Below are 26,978 nucleotides of genomic sequence, written 5' to 3'. Positions count from 1 at the left end.
TCTATCCCTCTTCTATCCGCCTCCCACTCTCTCCCTATTTATTTCAAAACCCCCTTCCCCTCCCCCTTTTCTGATGAAGGGTCTAGGCCCGAAACGTCAGCCTCTCTGCTCCTATGATGCTGCTTGGCCTGCTGTGTTCATCCAGCCCTGCACCTTGTTGTCTCGGATTCTCCAGCATCTGCAGTTCCTACTATCTCTCATTAGATATCTCAGATGTGTTTTGATTTCTGCATCAATGTACTAATGACCATGATAACAATCACCAATTATTTGTTGAATGTAGATCACTTTTTAATAACTGAAAAGTTGGTATTGGGATCATGTCTGCCCTAACTATATTGTTAAATTGCCATTTGGTGCACCTGTAGTCATCAGCTTGCATCGAAATACAGGATGAGCATTGTTAATTATGTCTGTATCTGTGGTTCAACTTTGCGGTTACACATGAAATAAGTGTTCTAATCATAGTTTCCAGGAAAAGGACAACACAATATTCAATAATAAATCAGCAAAACATTGTGGGTGCTGGAGATCTGAACTAAAATCAGAAGATACCAGAGAAACTCAGAACTGGTTCTGGACGAATATTTTGTATTTTTCTCTACAACCGTCATTCCCTTTTTCTTTTGATACACGACTCCTTTGATCACGAATTTCACTCGCTCTCTAACCTTTATCTGATCTTCCCTTTTGTTTCACGTGTCCCTCCCTCCTTTTCAAAAGCATAGAACCTATGACATTTCCAATTCTCTTCTCTTCTGAAGTCACATTGAACAGAATTAACATTTCGAGTCCTGTCTCCATAGATGCTGCCTGACCCACTCAGTTCCTCCAGCACGTTCCATTAACACTATATTCAATGTGCATTATGAAGTGCAGCAGTTTTGCTTGTTTCATGGACTTATTTGAAAGGAAGATGCTTTGTATGTTGCACTTTGCTATGCTCATAGTGCAATTTTGTCTTTTCAGAAGCTTTTCAGTCCTGCAAAAACACTGAGGCATGGAAAGTTATCATCCTTATTGATGAATACCCCAAGTGACATGAGGAGCTAACCCACATTAAGCACAAACCACACATACCTAAGACTTGTGTTAATCTGCAAAGCTTTGGCCAACATCTTTGCTCCAGTGTCTCCCATAGCGTTGCCACTGATGTCAATCTTTTTTAAGCAGGTGTTGCTGCCCAGAGCATTAATGATAACATTGGTTCCAGACTTTAATCGCGAATCAGCAACTGATAAAGACTGCAGAGGCTGAAAGGAAAAGCAGGAAAATTAGTTGTTTTTTATTATTTTTATATTTTAAATATGCATTTATAATATTATGTCCTAACGTCTTTTCTTTGCCTCCCTACATAATTTACAGATAAAAGTGAAAGTAACCAACTTACTTGTGAGCTTCAGTCACTGCTCAGTGTCACTTTACAGACAACTGTGAAGAAGATATATTAATTTCTCTTTGCCAAGAACCAGCCTTCTGTACCATCTCCACAAAGGCTGGTATCCTGTCACCAAGTCACCCTTTATTTATACATAGGCAGTCCTTGACACTGGTCCAACTCCCTCAGAGTGAGCAGAATCTCTGACACTCCTCTTTTTATCTGTCAGCCAGGACTCCCTGATTGGACCATATTCTATGGGGTTCACCTGACTGGCCTCATTACAATCATTACACATTTCATCTTGACTGTATGTAACAGCGAAGGGCAAATCAGGAACTTACACTGTGAAGAATTTGGGATATAAAAGCTCTGTCTTACATTCCAATGGAGAAGTAAATTAGAATACTGACTATTCCACATCATCACAACAACCAAAGTCGTATTAAATAACTTAAATAAGAATCATTTTCAAAACTGTACTTAAATTGATTACTTCCAAAACACCCCAATTGGCATGAAACGTAACTAAGAATCTCAATATAAACCGTGAAGTGAGGTATCTGGAAGGACAGCCAGGTACAACCTCTCAAAATAAAGCTGCAGTTGTGATCTCCAAAACACAGGCTTTTTTGCAATTGGATACTTTCACCGAAGATTCCAAAAATATTTAGGAGCACACACAGTGAATCTGATCTGCTATTCAGCTAGACCGTGGCTAACCTTACATCTCAATGCTATTTTCATACACTAGCCCAGTATCCCTTGATATCTTTAATATCTATAAATGCTTCAATTTCAGTCTCAGATATATTCAATAACTGAACCTCCACAACCCTCTGGCATCAAGAATTCCAAAGATTCACCACTTCTGAATGAAGAAATATCTCCTCAATAGTGTACAAAATAGCCTCTTTCTTAATCTAGATTAAGTCTCATTGTTACATAGTCCCCATGCTGCTCCATCTACCCTGTCATGCTTTCTAAGAATTCTGTATGCTTCAATGGGATCACCTCTCAGTCATCTAAACTCAAGAGAACATAGGCTCAGCCATCTCAGTCTCTCCCAATGGTTACAATCTTACCATTCCAGAAATCAGGTGGACCTTCATTGCACTCCCTCCTTCCTGATAAGAGACTAAAACTGTACACAACTTGCAATATGTCTTTCCTTTCAAACTGTAAACCTATCTGGATCCGAACTGATAATGGTTACTTAATAATACAAACTGAAGAAACAATAATAAAAACAGAAAAACCTGGAAATACTCAGCAGGTCTAGTAAAGAGAGGAACAGAGATAATGGTTCAGATTTGTGGCTTTTCGTCAATTCTCAATCAGGAAATCTTTTGCCATTTAGTTATTCCTGTCTTCTGCCTTATCTCACATCTTTAGTTTTGTGCTTTTCCCCCAAGATTTCCACTTTCATTTCTTAAAATCAATATATGTATAAATTCTATCCATTCAGACGAAATGTCATCGAGCCAAAATGTTAATATTAATTGTTTCTCTCTCAAAATGCTGCCTGACCTGTTGAACATTGAAATCTCATTGTATTAACTTCAGTTATTTTAAGAGGACAATAATAAACTTACACACTCTTCATCCTGGATGAGTTGGACAATCCTGTGTAGAACATCAGCCAAGGCTCTGAAAATATTAACACAGGTTTAAGACTAATTCAAGTGGGTCCAGGACATTGGCACAAAAGCTCCTTTTTCAAAAAAAAATGTTTCAGCTAGTTTCTGCACCACCTCAACCTCATTTTCTCCCCTCACCAGCTATCCAGTTTCTTCTGTCCTACCTTCATGACTGTTCTGATACTGTACATCACTGTAAGGTTCCATAACAACACTTTTGATATGTCTTTCTTATTACTCAACAAAGGATTCCAGCAATGTAATTGCCAGGGCCCCCAAACCACGTCTAATCAATTTCAAGCATTTCAGCTCTAACCATTCTCCCTGCAAAGTTCCCTTAGCCTTCTATTCCACCAGATCATCCTCTGTCACATCCACTGCCTCAAGTATGATGCCATCAAACACAGTCATACAGCACAGAAACAGACTCTTCAGTCCAACTTGTCCACACTGACCAAGTTTCCCAAAATAAACCAGTCCCACTTGCCTGAATTTGGCCCATGTTCCTCTAAACCTTTCCTATTCATCTACCTGTCCAAATGTCTTTTAAATGTAACTGTACTTGCACATACCACTTCATCTTGCAGTTCATTCCATATACGAACCACCCTCTGTGAAAAAAAGTTAGAGCCTCAGGTCCCTTTTTAATCTTTCTCCTCTCACCTTAAAAATATGCCCCCTAGTTTTAAATTCACCCATTCTAGGAAAAATATTTGCTATTCACCTTATCTATGCTTGTCATGATTTTATAAACCTCAATAAGGTCACTCCTCAATTTCCTTCACTCCGGGGAAGGAAGTTTCAGCCTACCAACCTCTCCTTATAACTCAAATCCTCCAGTCTCGGTAACATTCTTATAAATCTTTTATGGACCCTTTTCAATTTAATAATATCCTTCCTATAGCAGGGTGACCAGAACCGTACACAGTACACTAAAAGTGGCCTCGCCAACGTCCTGTAAAACCTCAACATAACATCCCAACTCCTATACTCAATGGTCTGAGCAATGAAGGCAAATGTGCTAAATGCATTCTCAACCACCCTGTCTACCTGTGACGCAACTTGACGCAACTTGACACAACTTTCAAAGAACTATGTACCTGAACCCCTAGGTCTCTCTGTTCAACAACGACACTATCCAGGACCCTACCATTAATTGTATAAGTCATGCCCTTCATTTTACCAAAATGCAATACCTTGCATTTATCCGAGCTGAAGAACATCACTTGGGACTTCTCTGCGACTCTAATGAACACATGCAGAATTGTGGGTCACACCCCACAAACATTGGTGAGCTCCTTTGAGAAACAGTCCTTTAAATTTTGATGGGCAGAGCTCATCTTTTGATGCAAGTTAATCCTCTCAGGTATTAACTGCCTTTAACAAAAATACAAATTAGGAGCAAGAGTAGGCATTTCACCCTTCAAGCTTGCTCTACTTTTCAATAAGATCACAGCTGATCTGATTGCAACCTCAAATCCAAATTCCCATCCAACCTGCTAACCTTTCAATACCTGGTTTAACAAGAATCTATTTGTTTCTATCTTAGAAATATTCAACCATTACCTTTACAAAAAGAGAGTTCCAAAGACACTCAGTCCTCAAAAAAAAAATTGTGACCCCTGGTTCTATATTTTACTATTTGAGGAAACAGCATCTCCACATCTACCTGGTCAATACTGTTTAGGATTTTATATTTTTAACCAAGTCACATCTTATTTTTCTAAACTCCGAGAATACAAGCCTAACTTATCCAAACTTCCTCATAAAACAAACTGCTTGTTCCAAGCATCAGTTTGTTTAACAGGGCTCAATCTTTATTGGTTTCAGAATAGATATAGGAAGGCATCCTACTGGATGATTTAGTTTGTTTGAATAACACACTGGCATTGCCTGGAATCCTAGTTATCCTGAGAATTTGACAATAGGCCTTCCACTAGAATTGCTGCAGCTCCTGCGGTGAGGGTGTTCTCAAAAGAGAAACTGCAGGATTTTGATCCAATTATAGATGTCTAAATCATAATATACAACTTCAGAGGAAAATTAGCTTCTGATAATACAGATGTCTGACTTGCTTTATTGTTCAAATTGTTGGTATAACTGGTCAAGGATAGGGCAATGAGGAACTCAACAGCGATGACACTGTTGGTGATTGGGCCTTTTGTTTCACTTTTGTGGCCCCAATATTACCAGCTGCTAATACTGACTCATGTTTGTGGTGGCTCTCTAACAGGAATTCAGCTAGTCCCACACCCTAGCCGTATTTCTGTAGTGCTTGTATTCTGGAGTTTATCCAATTACTGTGCCAGAGTCTCTCAGGCAGTGTAACCTCAATCCTAACCATTCAGTACATAAAGGTGTTTGTCCTTGGGACATCATTTGATCTTTTACCTTTCAGCTTAGATTGAAGTGCTCTCGTTCTTCACTCTTCTGCTGCTGAGAATAATGGTCAATCTATTCCACTCAGACTCTTCATGGTTTTTAACACCTGTATCAAAATTCTTCTTAGCCTTCCCTTTCCCAAGGGGACTAGCCCAAGTAACTCTAATCTAAGGCCTCAGAAGAGCTGCTCTTGGAATAGTTATTCCATAAATGGTCTTTGTGGCAGTGAGGAAACCACTATGTCATGTATGTCAGTGAGATGTTACATTTCTTTTAGCTTGGAGTCATAGTGATGTATAGCACAGAAACAGACCTTTCGATCTAAATCATCCATTTCGACCAGATATCTTCAATTAATCTAGTCCCATTTACCCATATCCCTTTAAACCCTTCCTATTCATATACCCATCCAGATGCCTTTTAAATGTTGTAATTATTCCAGCCTCCACCACTTCTTCTGGCAGTTCATTCCATCCCTCTGCTTTAAAAAGTTGCCTTCCATGTCCCTTTTAAATCTTTCCCCTCTTAAAACTATGCCCTCTAGTTTTGGACTTCCCTATGCTGGGGAAAAGTCCTTGACTAGTCACCTTATCCATCCCCGTCAACCTCTTGATGCTCCAGGAAAAATAGCCCCAGCCTATTCAGACTCTCCCTATAGCTCAAACCCTCCAATCCTGGCAACATCCTTGTAAATCTTCTCAGAATCCTTTCAAGTTTAACAACATCTCTCCTATAACAGGGAGACCATAATTGAACACAGTATTCCAAAAGTGGCCTAACCAATGCACTATGCAGCTGCAACATGACCTCCCAACTCCTATACTCATTGCACTGCTTGTCTGCCCACAACATGTTTCATGTCTTGGATGATCCTTAGTACCTCTGCCTTTCTTTGTTGTAAGCTTTGTTTTGAGCTTGAGTCATTCCGCCGGGCACAGAAAGTTTTGTTCTTTCAATCAATCAATTAATGGATATCCTGAACATTTTTAATCAAACTAGTCCTGATGTTTCTTGACAGAAAATCCCAAGTGTCTCTTTGCAGATAGTGATCATGTTGGATTTAAGGACACCCCAAACACCATGGATACATTGATGCTTGAAGTTTAAACATTTCTTCCCGCTAAGGCATTGTTGAATCTCTTTTTATCGGATTCTTCAAAGCTTCAATGTTGATCTTTCATTGGGCCCTTTTCTGTTGCACCTGTTGTTAGGGAGTCAGGTTGGTGGACACGATTATATGAATAAAAACAAAGTTGCTGGAAAAGCTCAGCAGGTCTGGCAGCATCTGTGGAGGAGAAAACAGAGTTAAAGTTTCGGGTCCGGTGACCCTTCCTCAGAACTCAGATTATATGAATAATTGGGTGACTGGTCAGGCAGTCATCAGCCTTGCAGTGAAGGTGTGAATTTGTATGTAATTCTGAGCATGTTATCGATTAGGTCCCACTTGACTGTGAGTGTTACTGAGATGTTCTGTACTTCTGGCAGAACAGGCTACTAGTGATATGTACATTCGGGAAGTGTCCTCTGGATACCGTCCAAGGTCAACACATCCTTCCTTAAATATGGGGTGCAAAACTGCTCACAATATTTCAAAAGCAGTCTGACCAGAGCCTTAAGCAGCCTCAGCAGCACATTTCTGCTCTTAGATTCTACTCCTGTACCATTGCATCTGCCTTCCTAACTGCCAACTCAACCTACATGTTAACCTTAAGAGAATCCTGAACTAGGATTCCCAAGTCCCTTTGTGCTTTAGGTTTTCAAAGCCTTTCCCCATTTAGAAAATAATCTACTCTATTGCTCCTACCAAAGTGCATAACACCTCACACCTTCCACCACTGTATTCTATCTGCCACTTCTTTTCCCACTCTCTTAGCCTATCCAAGTCCTTCTGCAGCCTCCCCTCTTCCTCAACACTACCTGTCCCTCCATTTATCTTTGTGTTATCTGCAAACCTAGCAACAATGCCCAAAGTTCCTTCATCGAGATTGTTAAATGTATAATGTGAATAGCTGTGGTCCCAACACTGAATCCTGCAGAACTCCACTAGTCACCAGCTGCCACTCTGAAAAAGTCCCCTTATCCCCACTCTCTACTTTCTGCCAGTCCACCAGTCAGCCAATCCTCTATCTTGTACATTGCCCTTAACTCATGGGCTCATCTTATTTCATATCCTCCTGTGAGGCACCTTGTCAAAGGTCTTCTGGAAATCCAAATGGATCACGTCCACTAGATCTCCTCTGCCTAACTTGTTTGTTGCCTCCACAAAGAATTTGAACAGATTCGTCAGGCATGACGTCCCCCTGAGAAAGCAATGCTGACTCAGTTTTATTTTACCACACACTTCCAAGTACTCTGCAATCTCATCCTTAATAATGGACTCTAAAATATTATCAACAACCGAGGTCAGGAAAACCAGCCCATAGTTTCTTGTTTTCTGCTGGCCTCCCTTCTTAAACAGGGGTGTTGCATTAGCCATTTTCCAGTTCTCTGGGGCCCTCTCCGACTCCAGTGATTCCTGAAAGATCACCACCAATGCCTCTACAATCTCCCCAGCTATCTGCTTCAGACAACTGGGGTGTAGTCCATCAGGTCTGTTTGATTTATCCACCTTCAGACTTTTCAGCTTCTCCCGCAGCTTCTTCTTGGTGTTGGCCACTATTCTCATCTCTACTCTGTTCTGGTGCGCTGTTGGTGCCTTCCACTGTGAAAACTGATGCAAAGTACCTCTGTCATTTCTTTGTTTCCCATTGCTATTTCTCTAGCCTCTTTTCCAGTGGTCCAATGTCCATTCTTGCCCGTCTAAAAACTAAGATATCTAAAAAAAACTCTTGCAACCTTCTTTTATATTACTAGCTAGCTTATTCTCATAGCTCATCTTCTTTCCCTTTCTGCTTTTTTTAAAGTTATCCTCTGCTGGTTTTTAAAAGGGCTTCCTGCTGATATTCACCACATTATATGCTTTTTCTTTTGCTTTTGCTATTATGCTGTCCTGGTCTTCTCTTGTCAGCCATGGTTGCCTCATCCTCCCCTTAGTATGCTTCTTCTTCCTTGGGATGAATTTCTGCTGTGCCTCCTGAACTACCCCAGAAACTCTGGCTATTGCTGCTCTACCAACTTCCCTACTTTCTCCCTTTCCAATCAACTCCTCCCTCATGTCTTTGTAGTTACCTTTGCTCAACTGTAAGACCATTATATCTGATTTCAGCTTCTCCACCTCAAACTGAAGGGTGAATTCAATCATATATGGTCACTGCCCCTGAAAGGCTCCTTCACCTTAAACTCCCTAATCAATTTTGAATCATTACACATCATCAAATCCAGAATTGCCTGTTCCCTAATGGCTCTACCACAAACTGCTCCAAGAAAAATCTCATAGACGTGCCACAAATTACCTTTTCTTGAGATCCACTAGCAATCTTATTTTCTAAATCCACCTGCATAATGAATCCCCCATAATTATTTTAATAGTGCCTTTCTTATATGCTTTTTCTATCTCCTGATTTATTTTCTTCCCCACATCTTGACTACTGCTAGGAAGCCTGTACACAACTCCCATCATGGTCTTTTCTCCCTTCGCAGCTCCTCAACTCGACCCACACAGATTCTACACCTTTTGACTCTATATTACTTCTTGTTATTGATTTAATTTCATTTTTACTACAACGCAACACAGCACCCTCTGCCCATCTCCCTGTCCCTTCGATAGGGAGTGTATCCTTGTGTATTTAGTTCCCAGCCCTGATCCCCTTGTAGCCACGTCTGTGATACGCACAACAACATACCGGCAAATTTCAATCAAGCTCATTTACCTTGTTTCATGTAGTGCATGCCTTTTAAAGTACAAAACCCTCAGTCCTGCATTGACTGCCCCCTTCTATAGTTGTTCCCTCATTTGCTGTGCGTGAAGTTAGATTCCTGAGCCTTTCTATACTATTACTTTTTCTGGAAACTTTAATAACAGCTGCTGAGCCCTCCCCCTACTCTTTAACATTTTCCATGCCACTGATGCCACCACACCAAACTTTGACCCATGTGTTTACCTCTGTAATTTTGTTGTCCTTCTGCCAATTTGCTCGTGGCTCAGGTGGTAATCCAGAAATTATCAACTTTTTGGTTCTGCTTTTTAATTTAGCTCCTAGCTGGTCATATTCCCTCAGTAGAACCGCTTTCCTTTTTCCATCTATATTGTTGTAACCTAAATGGTCTACAACAAGCAGACCTCTCCACCAATCCACCAATCCACCAATCCACCAACCCACCAAAAAACACCTCTTCTCCCTCTGTACCTAATTCCCACATTGCCTCCAAATTCCTCAAACTATATACTCACTGGATTAACACAGTGTGGAGCTGGATGAACACAGCAGGCCAGGCAGCATCAGAGGAGCAGGAAAGTTGACGTTTCAGGTTGGGACCCTTCTTCAGAAATGGGGGAGAGGGAAGGGAGCTCAGAAATAACTCAATGGGGCCGTGTCTCACTTTGGATGCAATCTCTCCTTTCTTGACCTTGCGAAGCTTATCTTATTGAAACACAGCATATAATATTGAGTTGGACTGCCAGGTTGGTTGTTGAAAGAATGGATCCTTTTGTAGGAGAGAACTACAATGAGGGAACATGGCTTAAAAATAGGGGGTCAGCCACTCAAGACAGAGATAAAGAATTTTTTTTCTCTTAGATGTTTGAGAGTCTATGAAGTGCCCTTCCCCAGAGAGCACTAGAGTCAGTGAATATTTTTTCAGGCAGAGGAAGACAGATGCATGACTATTAGGCAGGAAACTGGAGTTCTGGCCACAGTCAGATCAACTGTAATCATGTAGCAGAGTTCAGACATTTGGCCCCTTGACCCTACTCCTAATTTACATATTCTTGTAACTAAAGTCCTTGATCCCTGGAAGCATTTTCATTCAGGATTGCATCCCTTAGCATCTATCGCTTATCCTGGTTCTTGTTACAAAAATGCATCACTTCACTCTTTCGTGCATTGAAATGCATTTGTCACATGTCCGTCCATTCCATTTCTTGAAAACTATCTCCAGGCTTCTCATAATTCTCAAAATTGCCAAGTTTTGTGTTAATCCACCAATTTAAAAACTTCCCTGTGCACCTAAGACTAGATTATCAATATAGATCAAGAGAAACAGTATTTGCTGTTAGAAAACTCCACTATACACCTTACTCCAGTCTGAAATACAACTGTTCACCACAACTGTTTCATCTCAGAAGCTTTGTATCCAATTTGCTGTGCTGATGTTTGCTGTCTAGTTTATGTCTTTTTCTTTGCCTTCAGATGATAGCTGTTGTGATCCTGCTATTCACAACTCCTCTAGACACATTTATTGTTTATTTAACCTTTTCCCAGTACCACTGTCTTTGACCTGACACCATGAGCCCCGTTTGCCAATTAATCTCTCTTGCCTTCTACCCTATCACAAGCCTTCTCTTTTATCCTTTAGCTCAACCTCTCCCCTTTCACTTGCTTGAAATCTATTGTAGCTCTAACTTTTCCCAGTTCTGATTAAAGATTATCCACCTGAAATATTATCTGGAATTTTCTTTTGAACTTGGGAGCATATTTAGTTCCCAAGCTTCAAGGAGCATGTTGCAAATCTTCCTGAAGGTAGCCTCTTAATTGCCATCACCGGGCTCGCCATCTAACTAAGGATGGAAGATGGACACCCCATTTTGCCACCCAAATCAGAGGGCCACTGAGAGAGGTGGCCGCTGGAAGCAGTGAGAATAGTGAGGAGGGAAGGGAAAACAGTTTCTCCTGTGGCCAAGGTGGCAGGTCCCAGTATTTGTAAGAAAACCCCTTCCGGAGCCAGCATTAAAGCAGCAGAGGAAGGCAGCTGTGACTATTGGTGGACCACTTCTTTGTGGCTTGGAGCTTCTGCCTCCATCAGCTTTCACTTCTCAAGGAGACTGCCTCATGTAGCTTGTTGCCTCCCCACACAGCTGAACTATTGTCCCTTTGTTGGCAAAGAAATGCCAGATGCTTCAGTGGATGGCTCTCATTTGGGTCTTCAGTTAGCTAAATTTGCCACATCAGTATGGCCAGCAGACGGTTAAACTGCTGCCATTCTCAACGCTGTGGATCCTCCTTAATGGTAGGACCATGTTGATGAGTCCATAGTATTCGGGAGCCTCTTAGCCTGCCAACTGAAGGGCTGGTGAAAATTCTGCTTGCTAACTTTATTTCTCTCCCCACAGATTCTGCCCGACCTACAAGGTCTTTCTAGCATTTTCTGTCAACATTTCAGATTTCAGCATCTACAGAATTTTACTTCAGTAAATTTATCACCATGTTTGAGCTTACTTCGATTTAATGTTGAAATTCTTGCCAAGTGCTACGTGTCGGATTGATTTGCTCCTTCCAATAGACAAGACCAGTGTCACCATGTCAGAGTCAAACCCTGCAAATGACAAAAATGATAAATTACTCCGATAAATTACTCCTACTCACATTACCACTGTGGAGAGTCACCTACCGTTGTCTGATAAGTCCAGGCTGCTGATGGTGTTTGCATCAATAATATGATCCTGGATCACTTGTGCACCTGCTGATCTTAACTACAAGAGAAACGAAAGGAACAGTTTGTGTTCAAATGCTGCAACCATTTCATTGTATCAACAGGTTTCAAATTGCATTTTCGCTACAGGTTTGTAGTGCCCAATGGAGACGAGAGCTGATTAGACCCCCACCAAAAGTGATAAGATAAAGTTAGTAGCAGGGAAAGATTTATTCCCACAGGAAGGGAATGAAATCTGCAGGTGATTCTCTTCCCCTTGGGACATTCTCACAAATTTCGGCAGCTGTGCATGAAGAGATCTGAACTGGTCAACCTGCTGGAAAGAAACTGCAGCCCAAAAGCTACTGAAGAGAGGGGCGAGAATAAAATACCTACAACAGCACCAGGGACCCAGGTTCGATTCCAGCCTCGGGCGACTGTCTGTATGGAATTTGCACATTCTCCCTGTGTCTGTGTGGGTTTCCTTCGGGTGCTCCGGTTTCCTCCCACAGTCCAAAGATGTGCAGCTTAGGTGGATTGGCCATGCTAACTTGCTCATAGTGTCCAGGGATGTTTAGGTTAGGTGGGTTAGACATGGGAAATGTAATGGTAGGGGAATGGGTCTGGGTGGGATGCTCTTCGGAGGGGTGGTGTGGACTTGTTGGGCCGAATGGCCTGTTTCCACTTTGTAGGGGTTCTATGATTCTATGAAAATGAGAACGTGGAAGTTATGCAATAGCTTCATTTTGTTTTATTTTTAAAATTTACTCTAAAGTGAATTAAGGTACTGCATCTACACACCAGACTGACCTCCCAATTCGGACAGGAGCTGCTTGGTTTTTGGGTAAATGCCAAGAGGATACAGGAATAGGGTTAGCTCCCTCAACTCTTGATCCAGTCCTGACGTTCAATGAGATCATGGATGATCTGTGACCACCTCCATTTACCATCTTTGTCCACTTTAACAATTGAGCTAGTATCAATTGACCTTGTTGGAAAATAATTCAAAATTATTACCATCCTTTGCGTGCAGAGCTATTTCTTAATTTCTGAAATATCTGGCTCTATTTGTTGAGCCATGCCCCTAAGTCCTAGACTCCCCAAACTGTAGAAGTAGTTTCTGTTGGTCTACTCTAGCTGGTCGTCTTAATATTTTCAAAACTGCAATCAAATCACCCCTAAAGCTTTTAGATTCCTGGAGTACAATGCTAGTTTGAGAAAACTCTCCTTATAGCTTCTCCCTTGGCATTCAGATGTTATCCTTTAAATCTACATAACACTCCCTTCAAGGCCAGTGCATTGTCCAGATGGTGTAGTGACTCAAACTGCTTACAGTGCTCCAGATGATCGCACCATGGTTTGGTATAGCTGAAATATTATGTCCAGTCCCTTGGACGAGATCATAGGAACTGAGGAAACAGGAGTAGGAATAGGTCATTTGGTCTTTGAACCGATTACATCATTGAAAAAAAAATGGATGAATCAATAATGGTCTTAATTCTACTCTTCTGACAACACCCCAACTCTCTAATAGTTAGAAAATCTGACCTAGCACATTCTATGTTCAAGTCTCCACTGTTCTTGAAGGTCAAGAATTACAAAGATTAACAACAAATGGAAGAAATTCTTCCAACTTGAATGTGAATTTTGAAATGGGTGTCCCCTAATTCTCAATGCCCCATAAGGGGATATGTCCTCGCAGCATCCACACGTCAAACCCCCTTAGAATGTTATAAGTGTCAATAAGATCACCTCACTTCCTTCTAAATTCTAATGAATACAGGCCCAACTTGGTCAAACCTTTCTCCTAAAAGAACCTCTTCATCCCAAGAATCAGCCTAATGGATGTTTTCTGAACTGCTTCCAATGCAGCTAAGGAGACCAAAGTGGCAGACAATACTCTAGATGCAGCCCTGCGTAGCTGTTTCAAAGCCTGCTCTACCTTTAAACTTCAAAGCTTTGCCTATATTGGTCAGCAAGGGCTTTCCTGATTGGGTTTGTTAACCTGCACCAATCAATGACCTTAGTCAGCAAGGTCCACCTCTTTCCAGTCACTACACTTTCATACTTGACAGGGCAAACATTTCATGATTTTCAATGCACCTGATTTTCTCCTTCACTCTGTGAATTGCTGCATTGAAGAAGAATTCAAACTCAATGAATCAATAACAAATATTACAAGAGCTGGCAAAGAGTTGTCTACATGTTTATGGCCTAATGGGGAAAGAGAGAAAAGCCTTTCTCTACAAAAAAGAAAATGGTTACATCAAACCTCCACAGGAAATGCAGAGAATTTGCCCATTGAAAGGGACATCCTGGTAGAATCACTTCACAGAATGAGAGAGGGAGGGGGCTCCAAAAAAAAATCATGTATATTAATTCTGATAGCATTTTTGTTTAGTAGGATGCAGGTGTCTTATTTTATTAAGTAGTAAAATCACAAAGATTATCACTGTAATCTGAGGGCACCGCTTTTTACTTATTACCTCACAGTTGCTGAGATCCAGATGTATGTCACAGATGTGAGTATTACAGGCCAGGCCCTGAAGAATGGCTCTGTAGAGTATGATAAAAGGCTATTAGCAAAACAACTTGCCATTAAATATTATACAGACTCAAAGAACTGTTTGAGGAGAAGGCAGGGTGTTATTATATCCCGTGGAGTTTGTTTGATTATCTTTCACAGTCAAATTGCAATTTTACAGTTTGTCACAAAATTTGGCCTCAACTTTTCTTCTTTGCTTTTTGGCTTTCTCGAGATTGCATCGGGGTGTTGGAGGGAGGTGGTGGGCGGGGGGAGCAATGATCATTATGTAGAAACAATCCCATAGCATGAGGTGGGTTTGATGAATTGTCAGCTCTATCTCATCTTCTCTGCTCCTATTATTCTGATGCTGGGAGAATAGGAGTCACAATTTTAAAGGCATATTAAGGTTGCAACAGCCTGATTAGCTTGAGTCTAAATCCTGTTGTAATCTAATTGAGGCATTAAAAATTATACAGAGAAATTGGACTTTTGGCAGGAGAATTCAACATTGGATAGCATAGTGTTAGAATACAGCAAATGGCTAGGAGAAGATGAGGAGTTAGGTGGCAAGGTGGAAGTTTAGGAAGGGAGAGATGCAGTGCAGTGTGGAGGGTGCTGGGGGAGACAAGGAGTGCTGGGCAGTATTGGGGACGAGCTAGGTGAGGGAAGCAAAGCAAGGGAGTAAAGGAAGGGTAGTAATGAAAGAAAGGGGGTTTGGCAGGGAAGGAGAGCTGTTGGGTGGAAGAGGAGGCCATTTGTTTTGTACCTTTCTGAACTATCTCAAATCATTGCTCTGTACCTCCCTGCTGTCTCTCTAATTTAGAGAGAAAGCTACTGTAGGTCCAGCCGTCAGAATTCAGCAGTTCCTCTGCCCTAGTTAATTATCTGTTCTCCTGTCCACTCAAGGATACTGAATTGGTTTGTTTGTGCTACTGCTGTCACATATAATTATTTATAATATAAAATTAATTACTGCTTTTAGAATAACTTGGCATTAGTGTTACATTTCAAAAGCTTTAATGATCACTGAAACATACAGTACCTTACTGCTTCCAATGGTAGCTTGATACCTGACAGTGTGATGCACTTTAATGATAAACAGTTGCTGAAGAACTGCTTCAATGAAGGGGGAATTTCCCGAGTTTTCCTACAAGAGAGAAGACGTTGCACTGAACTAGAATCAGTACTGAACTGGTTACACCAAAGATGCAGGGAGATTTTCAAACTTGTCATCAGATATTTACTGATTAAACATCCACTAAAGAAATCAATACAACTGAAAATTGAGCAGTTTTATCAGCTTCTGACCTGCAACAAAAGTCTGATGAGTGATTGGCAAGTGGAAAATCTACCCCAGTACAAATAAGCAATTAAAATGAGACAGAATTCAGTAGCAGCTTCTCAAAAAAAAAGACACACAACCTCAGAGGTGGGACCAGGAGGTGATTTTGAAACTGGCTTTCAAGTTCAGACTGATTAAAGTGGTAGACTTGCCTTCGGTTAACACACACACTACTGCAGTCTCAGGGCAGTTACTTGTCAGGGTAATTTTGAGCTTTTATCATGTCACCTTCTGTTGGTTTTCCAGCTTAACATATGTCTTTTTTTCCTTAAATTCTTATATTCCAAGAACCATCCCAAAGACCTCAAGCTACAAATACAAGTCTGCAAATGGATAGAACTGCAAGTCAGTTAAGAGTCACAAGCCATGGCCATACAATAGGCAATAGGGTCATTTTAAAATGAATGACTGTAGTTCAGCTTGTTTCATGGTTCTGATCTCAAGGCCAGAGGACAATGCACAGTTTGGGAGGTGAACTTTGTGAGAAATTAACTGATTGTCATTTATTCATTCAAAATGAGGTATAATCTGAATGACCTCAGGCCTAGCGTGAGAGAAAAAAAAAGTCAGTGGAAATACTGAGCAGCAAGAATCACTAATTGCACACTAACAGATGGAATAATACATTTGGTTCTGATACACAGGATGCTTTCATTTGTTTCAGTGTTGAGACCACAAGATGTAGAAGTAGAAGTAAGCCATTGAGCCCAACAAATTTGGTCCATGATTCAATGAGATCATGGCTGATCTGATAATCCTCAACTTCACCTTCCTTCGTTATTCCCACAAACTTTGATATTTTTTATACATTCATGGGATGAAGGCGTCACTGGGTAGGCCAGCATTTATTGCCCATTCCTAATTGGGTCAACCAGATTGTTGTGGGTATGAGTCACAAATTGGCCATTTCAGGTAAGGGGAGGCAGATTTCTGTCCCTAAAAAGGGAATCTGTCAACCACATGGGTTTTTCTTGAAAATCAACAATGGATTCATATTCATCATTAGACTCTTAATTCCAGATTGTTATTGAATTCAAATTCCACCATCTGCCATGGCAGGATTTGAACCCAGCTCCCTGAAGAAGGGTCTAGGCCCGAAACGTCAGCCTTCCTGCTCCTCTGATGCTGCTTGGCCTGCTGTGTTCATCCAGCTCTACACCTTGTTTTCCCCAGAACAGTACTTGGGTCTCTAAGCTAACAATCCTGCAATAATAACTAGGCCATCACCTCCCCCAGAAATAGGATTCTGTCTAACTTAGCTTTGAATAACTTACCAACTCAGCCTTGACAGGCCTCTGCAGTAAAGAATTCTACAGATTCATTACTCTGTAGGGAATTAAAAGTGAGTTCCCCTCAACTTTATAGTTATAATTTCACAGAAATGCCTGATAATCAAAGGTGAATTGGTATTCAGCCCATAGTGTCTACTTTCATCTCAAATTCACTGAAGATATCCAAGTTGATCAGGATCATGTGAAATTGACTGATTTTGGAGTCTGTGCTTCTGCCAGCAGCCAGTCCTATTTTAAATGAATCACCTCACAGAGCAAGCAAACAACAGCTAAAGAATTTAAACCCATTTTATTTCACCAGACCCTTCTTACTTGTGGGAAAATACATTTCGGTCGAGGATTAGAGAGATCAGATGTGTACAACATCCGCGATTCAATGCTCCAAAAAGCTGAAAAAGGAGAAACGCAGAAAATCAGCAATGGAATACCAGAATTTTAAAAAAATCATGGCAGACATGACTTTATCGTTATGTAAAAACTCCTTTATAGAACCTAATGAAAGCCTCAACTTCTAATTTTTAAACTTTCATTCACAGGATGTTGACATTGTTAGCTGGGCCAGTAAATATAGCCCATTCCTTGTTGCCCTGGAGAAGGTGGTGGTGAGCTGCCTTCTTGAACTGCTGCAGTCCTCCTGCTGCACGTACACCCACAATGCCCTTAGGGAGGGAGTTACAAGATTTTGACCCAGCAACACTGAAAGAATGGCAATATATTTCGAAGTGAATGGCTTGGAGGGGAACATTCAGGTGTTCCCATGTATTTTGTGGCCTCTTCCTCTTAGCAGTTACCATAGGTTTGGAAGATACTAACTAAGGAGCCTTGGTGAATTTTGGCAGTGCATCTTCTAAATGATACATACTGGTGCTACTGAACATCGATGATGAAAGAAGTGAATATTTGTGGATGCGATGCCAATTAAGGGGGCTGGTTTGACCGGGAGGATGTCAAGCTTCCTGAGTGTTGTTGGAGCTGCACTCACCCAGGCAAATGGGGAGTATTCCATCACACTCCTGACTTGTTTCTTGTAGATGGTGGACAGGCTTTGGGGAGTCAGGAAAGATTGGTAGCTTTTGACTGGATCTTGTAGCAGGATACTTATATGGCTAATTCAATTCAGTTTGTAGTTAATAGTAAGCCCAGGATATCGATAGTAGCTTGATTGAGTCATGATACTGCCATTGAATGTCAAAGGACGATGACTAGATTCTGTCTTGTTGGAGTTGGTCATTGCATGGCACTTGAGTGGCACAAATGTTACTTGCCACTTGCCAGCCCAAACCTGGATATTTCCCTGGTCTTGCAGCATTTGGACATGGATTCCTTCAGCATCTGAGCAATCGTGAATGATGCTGAATATTGTGCAATTATCAGCGACCATTCCCACTTCTGACTTTACAATGGAAGCAAGGTCACTGATTAACCAGCTGAAGGTAGTTGGATTGAGACACTGTCCTGAGGAACCTGCATGTACTATAGCCAAATTTGTGGATGACATAAGTGGGGAGGCAAATGGTGAGGATGACACAAAGACTCTACAGAGGCATATAGACAGGTTAAGCGAATGGGCAAAAACTTGGCTGACAAAATGGATTGTTGGAAAATGAGAGGCTATGCATTTTGGCAGGAAGATTAGAGGAGCCAAATATTATTTAGATGGAGAAAGACTCTCAAAACTACAGCAGAGGGATTAGGTAGTACTCGGGCATAAATCTTAAAAAGCTAGTGTGAAGTTCATTTGCCTTTATTTCAAAGAGAGTTGACTATAAAAGTAGGGATGTCTTGCTAAATCGACACAAGGCACGAGTCAGACCACAGCTGGAATATTGTGAACAGTTTTGGGACCCTTATCTTAGGAAAGGCAGACCATTTTCGGAGACAATCCAGACAAGGTTTGCTAGGCTGATCCTGGGTATGGAGTTACTGTTTTATAAGGACGGGGTGAGTAGGTTTGTTTTGTACTTGCTGGAGTTTAGAAGAATGATTGACGAGCTTATTGAAATACACAAAATTCTTAAAGGTTCTGACAGGATAGATGCAGAAAGATTGTTTCACTTTGTGGGAGACTCTAGGATCGGATGTAGAATCTCAGAATAAAGATCATTCTTTTAAGACAGAAATGAGAAGAAATATCATCTCTGAAGGTAGTGAATTTGTAGTATCCTTTACTATAGAGGGCTCTCAAAGCTGGGTCTTCAAATATGTCTAAGGTTGAGATGGACAGATTTTTAATCAGCAAGGGAATGAAAGGTTAAGGGGAAAAGGCTGGAAGGTAGAATTGAAGATTATCAGATCGGTCATGATGTCATTGAAAGTGCACAGGACACATCTGGGCAATTTTCCACTTTATCAGGTGGATGATAGTGGTGTAGCTGTACCAGAACACAGTTTGGCTAGGGGCTAGCAAGTTCTGGAGTATAAGCCTTCAGTACTATTGCTGGAATACTGTCTATGATGTTAGGCACCTCTGGAGGAGGGTGAGGTGGATTATTTGCTCGGTGCTTCTGGCTGAGGTTTGTTGCACATGCTTCAGCCTTACCTTCTGCACTGATTTGCTGGGCTCCCCATTTGAGGAGGTGGGTCTTTGTCCTCAAATTAGTCACTTAATTATCTTCCACCATTTACTATTGGATGTGGCAGGACTGCAGAGCTTAGATCTGATCCATTTATTGTGGAATTGCTTAGCTTTCTATTACTTGCTGTTTGTCATGTAAGTAGTACTGGTTTTGTAGCTTCACCAAGTTGACACCTCATTTTTAGGTATGCTTGATGGTGCTCCTGGCTTGCCCTCCTGCGTTCTTAATTGAACTAGGATTGGTCCCCTGGCTTAATGGTAATGGCAAAGTAGGGGTTATGTCATGTCATGAGGCTGTAGTAATTTTGCGGCTGCTAATGGCCCACAGCACCTCATGTATGCCCAGTCTTGAGATGCTAGATCTGTTTATCCCATTTAGCATGTTGTCAATACCCCACATGATGGAGTATATCCTCAATATTTCATTGAATTCAGACAAATGCACAAGTTTATTTGAATTAGACTTTCTAAATACTGCTAGAATGATGAATTATACTATGTTATTACACAAACATTTTAAAGTGAATGACAGGTATGTCAGCCCGTAGAGAGATTTGATGGTGATGCAACAGTGCCACCTGTTGGTGTCTATATACAATTTGATAAAGAAATGGTTGAGAAAGAAATTTGCATCTTTCATCACCTGTGATGTACCGAAGAGTTTCACAAGCATTATGAAGTGAATCACAGTTGCACTGTGGGACGATGTAGTGTGTCAATTTACGCATAGCAAATCCCACCAACAGCAATGTAGTAAATGATCAGATAAGCAGCTTTTTCTGATACTGCTCAAGGGGGCAGGTGAATACAGGTTCAATGTATCAAATGCAAAGTTCTGAATCTAGGTTTTGCTGTTGTTGAGATATTGGGGCAGGTGACTCCAGAATAAGGCACAAGGGGGTTGTCCCCAGGTCAGAGTTGTAAACCACCTACTGGCAACATGCATGAAACAACACTGTTGAAGATCAATGAACAAGTTACCCTTCTGATCATGTAGACACAGAATGAATGAAATACTTCATTTGCATGATCGTTAGATGTTACAAAATACATTAGAGCTAATGAAATATTTTTTGTTGTAACGTAGAGAACACAGCATTAATTTGCTCATAGCAATCTCCCACAAACAGGAAGGTGATAATAATTGGATGACATGTTTTTCGTACTGATTTAGGGATAACTATTGACCAGGACTCTCTTGCTCTTCTTCAAAATATAGGATTTTTTTTATATCCAACTGAGGGGGCGGATAGAATCTCAGATCAATAACACATCTGAAAGATGGTACTGTTTATGTGGATGGGGTTGGGAATGAAAAGGAGGAGGAGAATGAAAGAAAGATTTGCATATGCACTGTGAAAGCGATATCTTGTTATTCTACTGTAACATCAATGCTAACACAACTGTCACCATATCCACATATTTCCCTTGCTTCATGCTGAGGAAACTCTTTTGAAAAAACAATGATACAATTCATATTAGAAAAAATGCATATTGTGTTGAGTTTTACAACTGTCTGCTCCAGAAATAAGAATAAAACTGCGACAGGACCTAAACTGACAGATATTACCTCATTCTAGGAAGACAGGCATAATGTTAGAGAATGTTACTCTTATACAATACCAAAAGACTGTGGTACTTACAGAATCCAGAGCACAATCTGTACCTGCCAGATCTAGGTAAGTCAGTGCATTCGGATGAGAAATGAAATTATAAAAAGTCTGGCACAAAAAGAAAACATGTCAGTTTTGTAAACATTTTGTCTGAATTTCTTATGGTCAAATCATCTTATATGTTTAAGTGATAAATATTCGATTGTAAGGTTGAATATTTAAGTATGAAACAATATTCAATCCCTGCATTTATTCGTTTTATGCCAAAATAGAGATTAAAATGGTATTCTTGTATATAGCTGACAAAATCATCAGATGGGCCTTCTTAGCACATTGACAAATGATGCCAGCCGGCACACTTACTATTCAAAGTTGTGTCTGGGCCATTGAAATACCAACATTGAGATTTTTCTAATGCTGTTGTCATAGTGGAAATATTAAGAGAGGTAGGTGCCAGATTTGACAGTCCTGCAAACACAAAGCAGGCAAATATCTATTCAGAGATAGACAGGTTCTTGATTAGAAGGGGAACAAGGTTTACAGGGAAAATGCAGGAGAATGGGGTTAAGAAACATATCAACCATGATTGAATGGAGCAAACGCTATGAGCTGAATGGCCTATTCTACTCCTGTGTCTGATGATCTAAATACTTGGCTTACTCCGTGTAGTTCTCAGAAATAAAAGGGAAGCATTTTTGCAGGTGGATTTCTTTATTTTCATTATCACAGCAGAGAGCAGTTATTCCTTCAGTAGTGATGTCTGCAGATGGTATTAATATATTATAACAAGATGACTCTCAATAATAAATTTTGAGAAATATTGGCAGAGATAGTGTTGTAACATTTGGATGACAAGGTGACCTCTCAACTTGTGTAAGCTCCATGCTCGGTTAGGAGTTTTCAACAATCCTGTGAAATTTAAAAAACATCGACTATTGTTATAGTATTAACGCTAGAACCATACTCAGTAAACCATGGTCATATTACACATACTTTGGCCTTATATCGGATTATGGTCTGCTGTCAACCATCAGTTATTTGTCAGTGTCTGTCCTTTCAACCACAAGCTTACGCTGTTCCAAAATAATACAAGCTCAGCCAAAGTCGGCATATCAAATGATTTTTATTTGCTGTTTGATGGGGAACTCATATGCTGGTTACGGTCAACATTCTTACAACCATCAATTAGCTAAACTCAAGGGAATACAAATCATGTTTAACCCTTTAAATCCTTACTTCATTTTGATGAATCAACACCATTTCTCCTATTACCTGTCTGTTTTCACCTACAGAGACAAAACTTAGTCCACACTGATATCCACCTTCTTGTTAAAATGTGCCTCCTGCATAGCCAGTTGGGACTTTTGGGTATTTAGGTTTAAATCAGGTTATTAAGGTATTCTAACAACCATGCATATCAGCTAACTATTGGTCATTTATATAAACGATTTGGAAGAGAATAACGGATGACACCAAAATTTGTGCAATAGTGGATAGTGAAGAAGATTATCTAAGCTTACAAAGAGATCTTGATCAATTGGGTCAACGGGCTGAGGAGTGGCATACGGGGTTTAATTTGGATGAATGAGAGGTATTGCATTTTGGTAAAACAAATGAGGGCAGGACTTATACAATTAATGGTAGGGCCCTGGGTAGTGTTGTTAACAGAGAGACCTAGCGGTTCAGGTACATAATTATTTGAAGTTTGCATCACAGGTAGACAGGGTGGTTAAAAGGGTGTTTAGCATGCTTGCCTTCATTGCGTAGACCTTTGAGGATAGGAGTTGAGATGTCATGTTGAGGTTGTACAGGATATTAAGGAGGCCTCTTCTGGAATACTGTGTGGAGTTCTGGTTGCCCTGCCAAAGGATGGATGTTATTAAATTGGAAAGGGATCAGAAAAGATTTGCCAAGATGTTGCCGGCACTGGAGGGTTTGAGTTATAAGGAGGAGCTGGGACTTTTTTCACTGGAGTGTAGGAGGTTGAGTGGTGACCTTATAGAGGGTTAGAAAATCATGAGGGACATAGATGAGGTGAATAGCAAAGGTCTTTTCCCAATGGTGGGGGAGTTCAAAACTTGAGGGCATAATTTTAAGGTGAGAGGAGAAAGATTTAAAAGGGACATGAAGGGCAACTTTTTCACACAGGTTCGTGCGTGGAATGAACAGCCAGAGGAAGTGTAGATGCAGGTACAATTACAACACTAAAAAGACATTTGGATATGGACATGAATAGGAAAGGTTTGGAGGGATATGGGCCAAATGCAGGCAAATGGGAATAGTTTAGTTCTGGAAACTTGGTTTGGATGGACTAGTTGGACCAAAGGGTCTGTTTCTGCGCCGTATGACTATGATTCTAGTTGAAAATAACTAGCTTGCAGATGGTGCTTTGATGTATTTTCCTTTCCATGATTAATTGAGATGAACTCTTCCTGGGAAATATTGAGAAATCTATAGGTAAGGAAGTGTTGAATTGGTCAGTGTGGTTTTGTGCATCATGTTATTAGTCAGTAGGTTGAAAATAAGATTCCCAGGACATTGGCTGCCAATTTGCTGTCATCCATTTTACACCACCAGATTCAACAATAATCTGAACCACTTTTAAACAAATCAGCTAAAATCAATTTAGAAAGTTGGACACCAGTTTGCAAGATACTAGCAACTTTCATTGATGAGGAACTGTTTCAATATTTTCCCAACATTTACAAAGTGGAACCAGCAGTGGACCTGAGAATGTCTGTTGAGAAGGAAGTTATTTGAGTCAGGGGAAAAGTTTTGTATATACAGGAACTTAATTGAAAGTTTCTCCACTTCAACTTTCATTGTATAGATTTCTAATTCCCATCTTGTCCTTTTGAAATCAAGTGCACTATTAAGAGTGAGTTGACCTGCCATACTGACATATACTCTTGGATCCATAGCTTCAACTGCATTATTAATCATGAGTTGATTTGCCACACTGACACATGTTTCATGGACCAGATAGGAATAATCAGACACTGACTAAAGGTTTAGACCTCAAGAAAACAAAATCATTATTATATGCTGCCTGTATTCCTGCTTCTATTCACTTACACAAGTATCTTCAGCAGCTAATATCCCGGGATTTCCAGAGATATCCAGGTGAACAAGAGAGGATGAGCAAGTTTCATTAGCAATCAACGACTGAGCCAAAGAGTTAAGACCTGAAAAAGTGAAGAGAAAAGATGAAAAGCTGTGTGGAGAACTAAGTTACAGCAACATTAACAAAAAGTGGTTTTATTTATCCACTGAACATGCTATTTTATAACATGTAGATAAGCGACACTCTATATTTGAATTACTTTCTTTGAGACATTAACTTATATTTTGAGTGCTGGCATTGAGGTAGTATCTGTAACTTGGCTGTTCCCATTGAGGCAGAGATCAATGGAATTTTTTTTTCCAATAACAGCAGAAATGACTAAAAAATGGTTGTTTATTCTATTTCTTTAGAAATTCTGCCAGTGTTCCACCAAAGTAATAATATGAGATTGCAGAAACTTATGGAAATACTGTGCCGGCTTCTCAAAGTTGATGAATATGACTTCCTTCCATATCACCGCCCAATGAGCTTCACTACGTGTGTGTGTATGTCCATTGAAAAGATGTGCAGAGTAGTAAACCTCAGCTGTATGACTAATAGTCTTCCTGTTACTCATATTCAGGCTACTTGTACAAGCTACCAAAAGACCACCATCTATTGATTCATTTTTATTATCAACTTCCAAGGAAAAGGGAAAGGCACGGAGACACAATCAGCATTATTTGAATATTTGGATTGCCAAGTTTAGACTCGTACTATGGTAACAATTCAATTTGTCTTGCTACTGCATTCTTACTTGATAATTTGTATATTACTTGATAATTAATTCATGTATATAGCCTGAATGATCATTTTTCTTTTTGCTAATATTCATATCCAACATATTGTGCTTGATCATTGTGTTTTTCTTCCTCCCTTCAGTATGTGTCTTTTCAATCTATTAATGAACAAAAGTTGCTATATCAACCCAACATACTGATGGTCATTGCATCACACTATCATATATGGCCCTTAAGGCAGCACAAAGTCACATGAAGAAAATACACAATTGTAACATTAAATGGTTATGTATTAGAATGCTAATCATTTAGTTTGGCAATCCTTTCTTTTCATATGGAGCACTAAAATGATTTGTTTATGATAAAGTTAGAGCCAAATTCCAAAAGGGACATTCAATGTCATATAAGAGAAAGAAATGTAGATATCCAGAAATAAGAATGAAATCATTGTTAGGTTTTAGGCATTATCTAGAAAATACACAGGTTGAAATTGCTGGACAAACTCAGCATGTCTTATACCACCTGTGGAGAGAGAAACACAGCTAATGTTTCAAGTCCAATGACAATTTTTTGCAACATCCTGAAAGATGGTTGAAACTCAGTTTAGTGGGGGATGTGCTGCTGGACTCCACCCTCCAGAAGAAAAAAACTGCCTTCCAAACAGAATTTGTTCCAAAGACCTTAAGCAGGTGAATGTTGGATTTAAGCCAGGTAGAGGTCCAGCCCTCAAGAGCTGCTGGTCAATCTGATTGCCTAAATAGCAGTGCCATTAATGGATATCACCGGGATTGCAAGGATTGAGGAGGTATCCTGAACCTACATAAGTCTCAAGCATTTTATGCAGGCAGGTATGGGGAGGCCTGGAGGGACTAGTGGGCAGGTGAGTGCAGCCTGGCATCAAGTGACAAAGGGATGGTAACATCTTGAGGATGTTATGATGGAGTCTTGATACACAAAAACTGTTCCTCAAAGAATGTATCCCCTCTTCCTTCCAATCTTTTAACCAGTTGAGTTGAAAAAAATTGCCTACCAACTCCCGCCTGCACTCATGCTGCACAATAGGGATTGTGTTGGGGGACAGGCAGTGGGCTAGCCATCCAACATGTTTTATGCGTTCCCACATTGCTAAAAACATGCCAGGTCAGTGGGGTGGGGACGGGGAATACCCAGTCCTTTACTATTTTCCTTATTTTAAAAATATTACATGAAGTTATAAAATATAATAAATTTCAAATATAAATTATAACGTTAGCCCCTCTTGATGTTTCTGAATGGAATGTCTCTTCAACTCAGGCGAGAAACTGGTGATTGCTGTTTCCTTTAACAACACGTAGCGACTGAAACCAAACGTTTGTGAATCATTTCAGCAGCACGATGCAGGGATCTGTTATATATAGTGTGGAGCTGGAGGAACACAGCAGGCCAGGCAGCATCAGACGTGCAGGAAAGCTGATGTTTCAGGCCAGGGCCCTTCCTCAGGATGGCAGGTTGTTACTAATGGGGTACTGAAAGGATGAATGCCAAGCCCGTCGTATTCATTTAAATGATTTGAATGAGGTGGCCAATTGTAATATTTCCAAATTTGCCGATGGCTCAAAATCAAGTGGGAAAGAGGTGTATGAAAGGATGCTTCAAGGGGACATAGATACGCTGAGTAAATGGGCTAAAACATGGCAGATGGAATGTAATGTGAAAAAGTGTGAAGTCATCTACTTTGGGAGAAAATAAAAACCCAGAAATGCAGAATATTTCTTAAATGGTGAGAAGTTGGGAAGGGCTGGTGTCCAACGTGACCAGGATTTGCTTAGGTATTATTGAAAGCTAGCGGGCAAGTTTTTTTTATTCATTTGTGGGATGTGGGCGTCGCTGGCTGGCCAGT

At 40.4% G+C, this 26,978-nt stretch overlaps 1 protein-coding gene across 1 annotated transcript in view; it reads right to left on the bottom strand.

Annotated features, from left to right (window-relative positions):
• The window catches only part of carmil2 (capping protein regulator and myosin 1 linker 2), a 139,162-nt gene that overhangs the window by 62,066 nt on the left and 50,118 nt on the right, over positions 1–26,978 (bottom strand). The window contains exons 12-20 of the mRNA XM_048605993.1: positions 24,332–24,441; positions 21,287–21,364; positions 17,381–17,457; positions 15,477–15,581; positions 14,394–14,463; positions 11,887–11,968; positions 11,715–11,811; positions 2,974–3,028; positions 1,059–1,253 (exon numbers count right to left, since the gene is read on the bottom strand). Coding sequence (XP_048461950.1) covers positions 1,059–1,253; positions 2,974–3,028; positions 11,715–11,811; positions 11,887–11,968; positions 14,394–14,463; positions 15,477–15,581; positions 17,381–17,457; positions 21,287–21,364; positions 24,332–24,441 — 869 coding nt within the window. The remainder of the gene's footprint in view (positions 1–1,058; positions 1,254–2,973; positions 3,029–11,714; positions 11,812–11,886; positions 11,969–14,393; positions 14,464–15,476; positions 15,582–17,380; positions 17,458–21,286; positions 21,365–24,331; positions 24,442–26,978) is intronic.

This window comes from Rhincodon typus, chromosome 15, assembly GCF_021869965.1.
Source record: "Rhincodon typus isolate 14 chromosome 15, sRhiTyp1.1, whole genome shotgun sequence".
Classification (NCBI taxonomy): domain Eukaryota; kingdom Metazoa; phylum Chordata; class Chondrichthyes; order Orectolobiformes; family Rhincodontidae; genus Rhincodon; species Rhincodon typus.
Note: the sequence above shows the minus strand (reverse complement) of the source record. Positions and strands in the feature narration are given on the sequence as shown.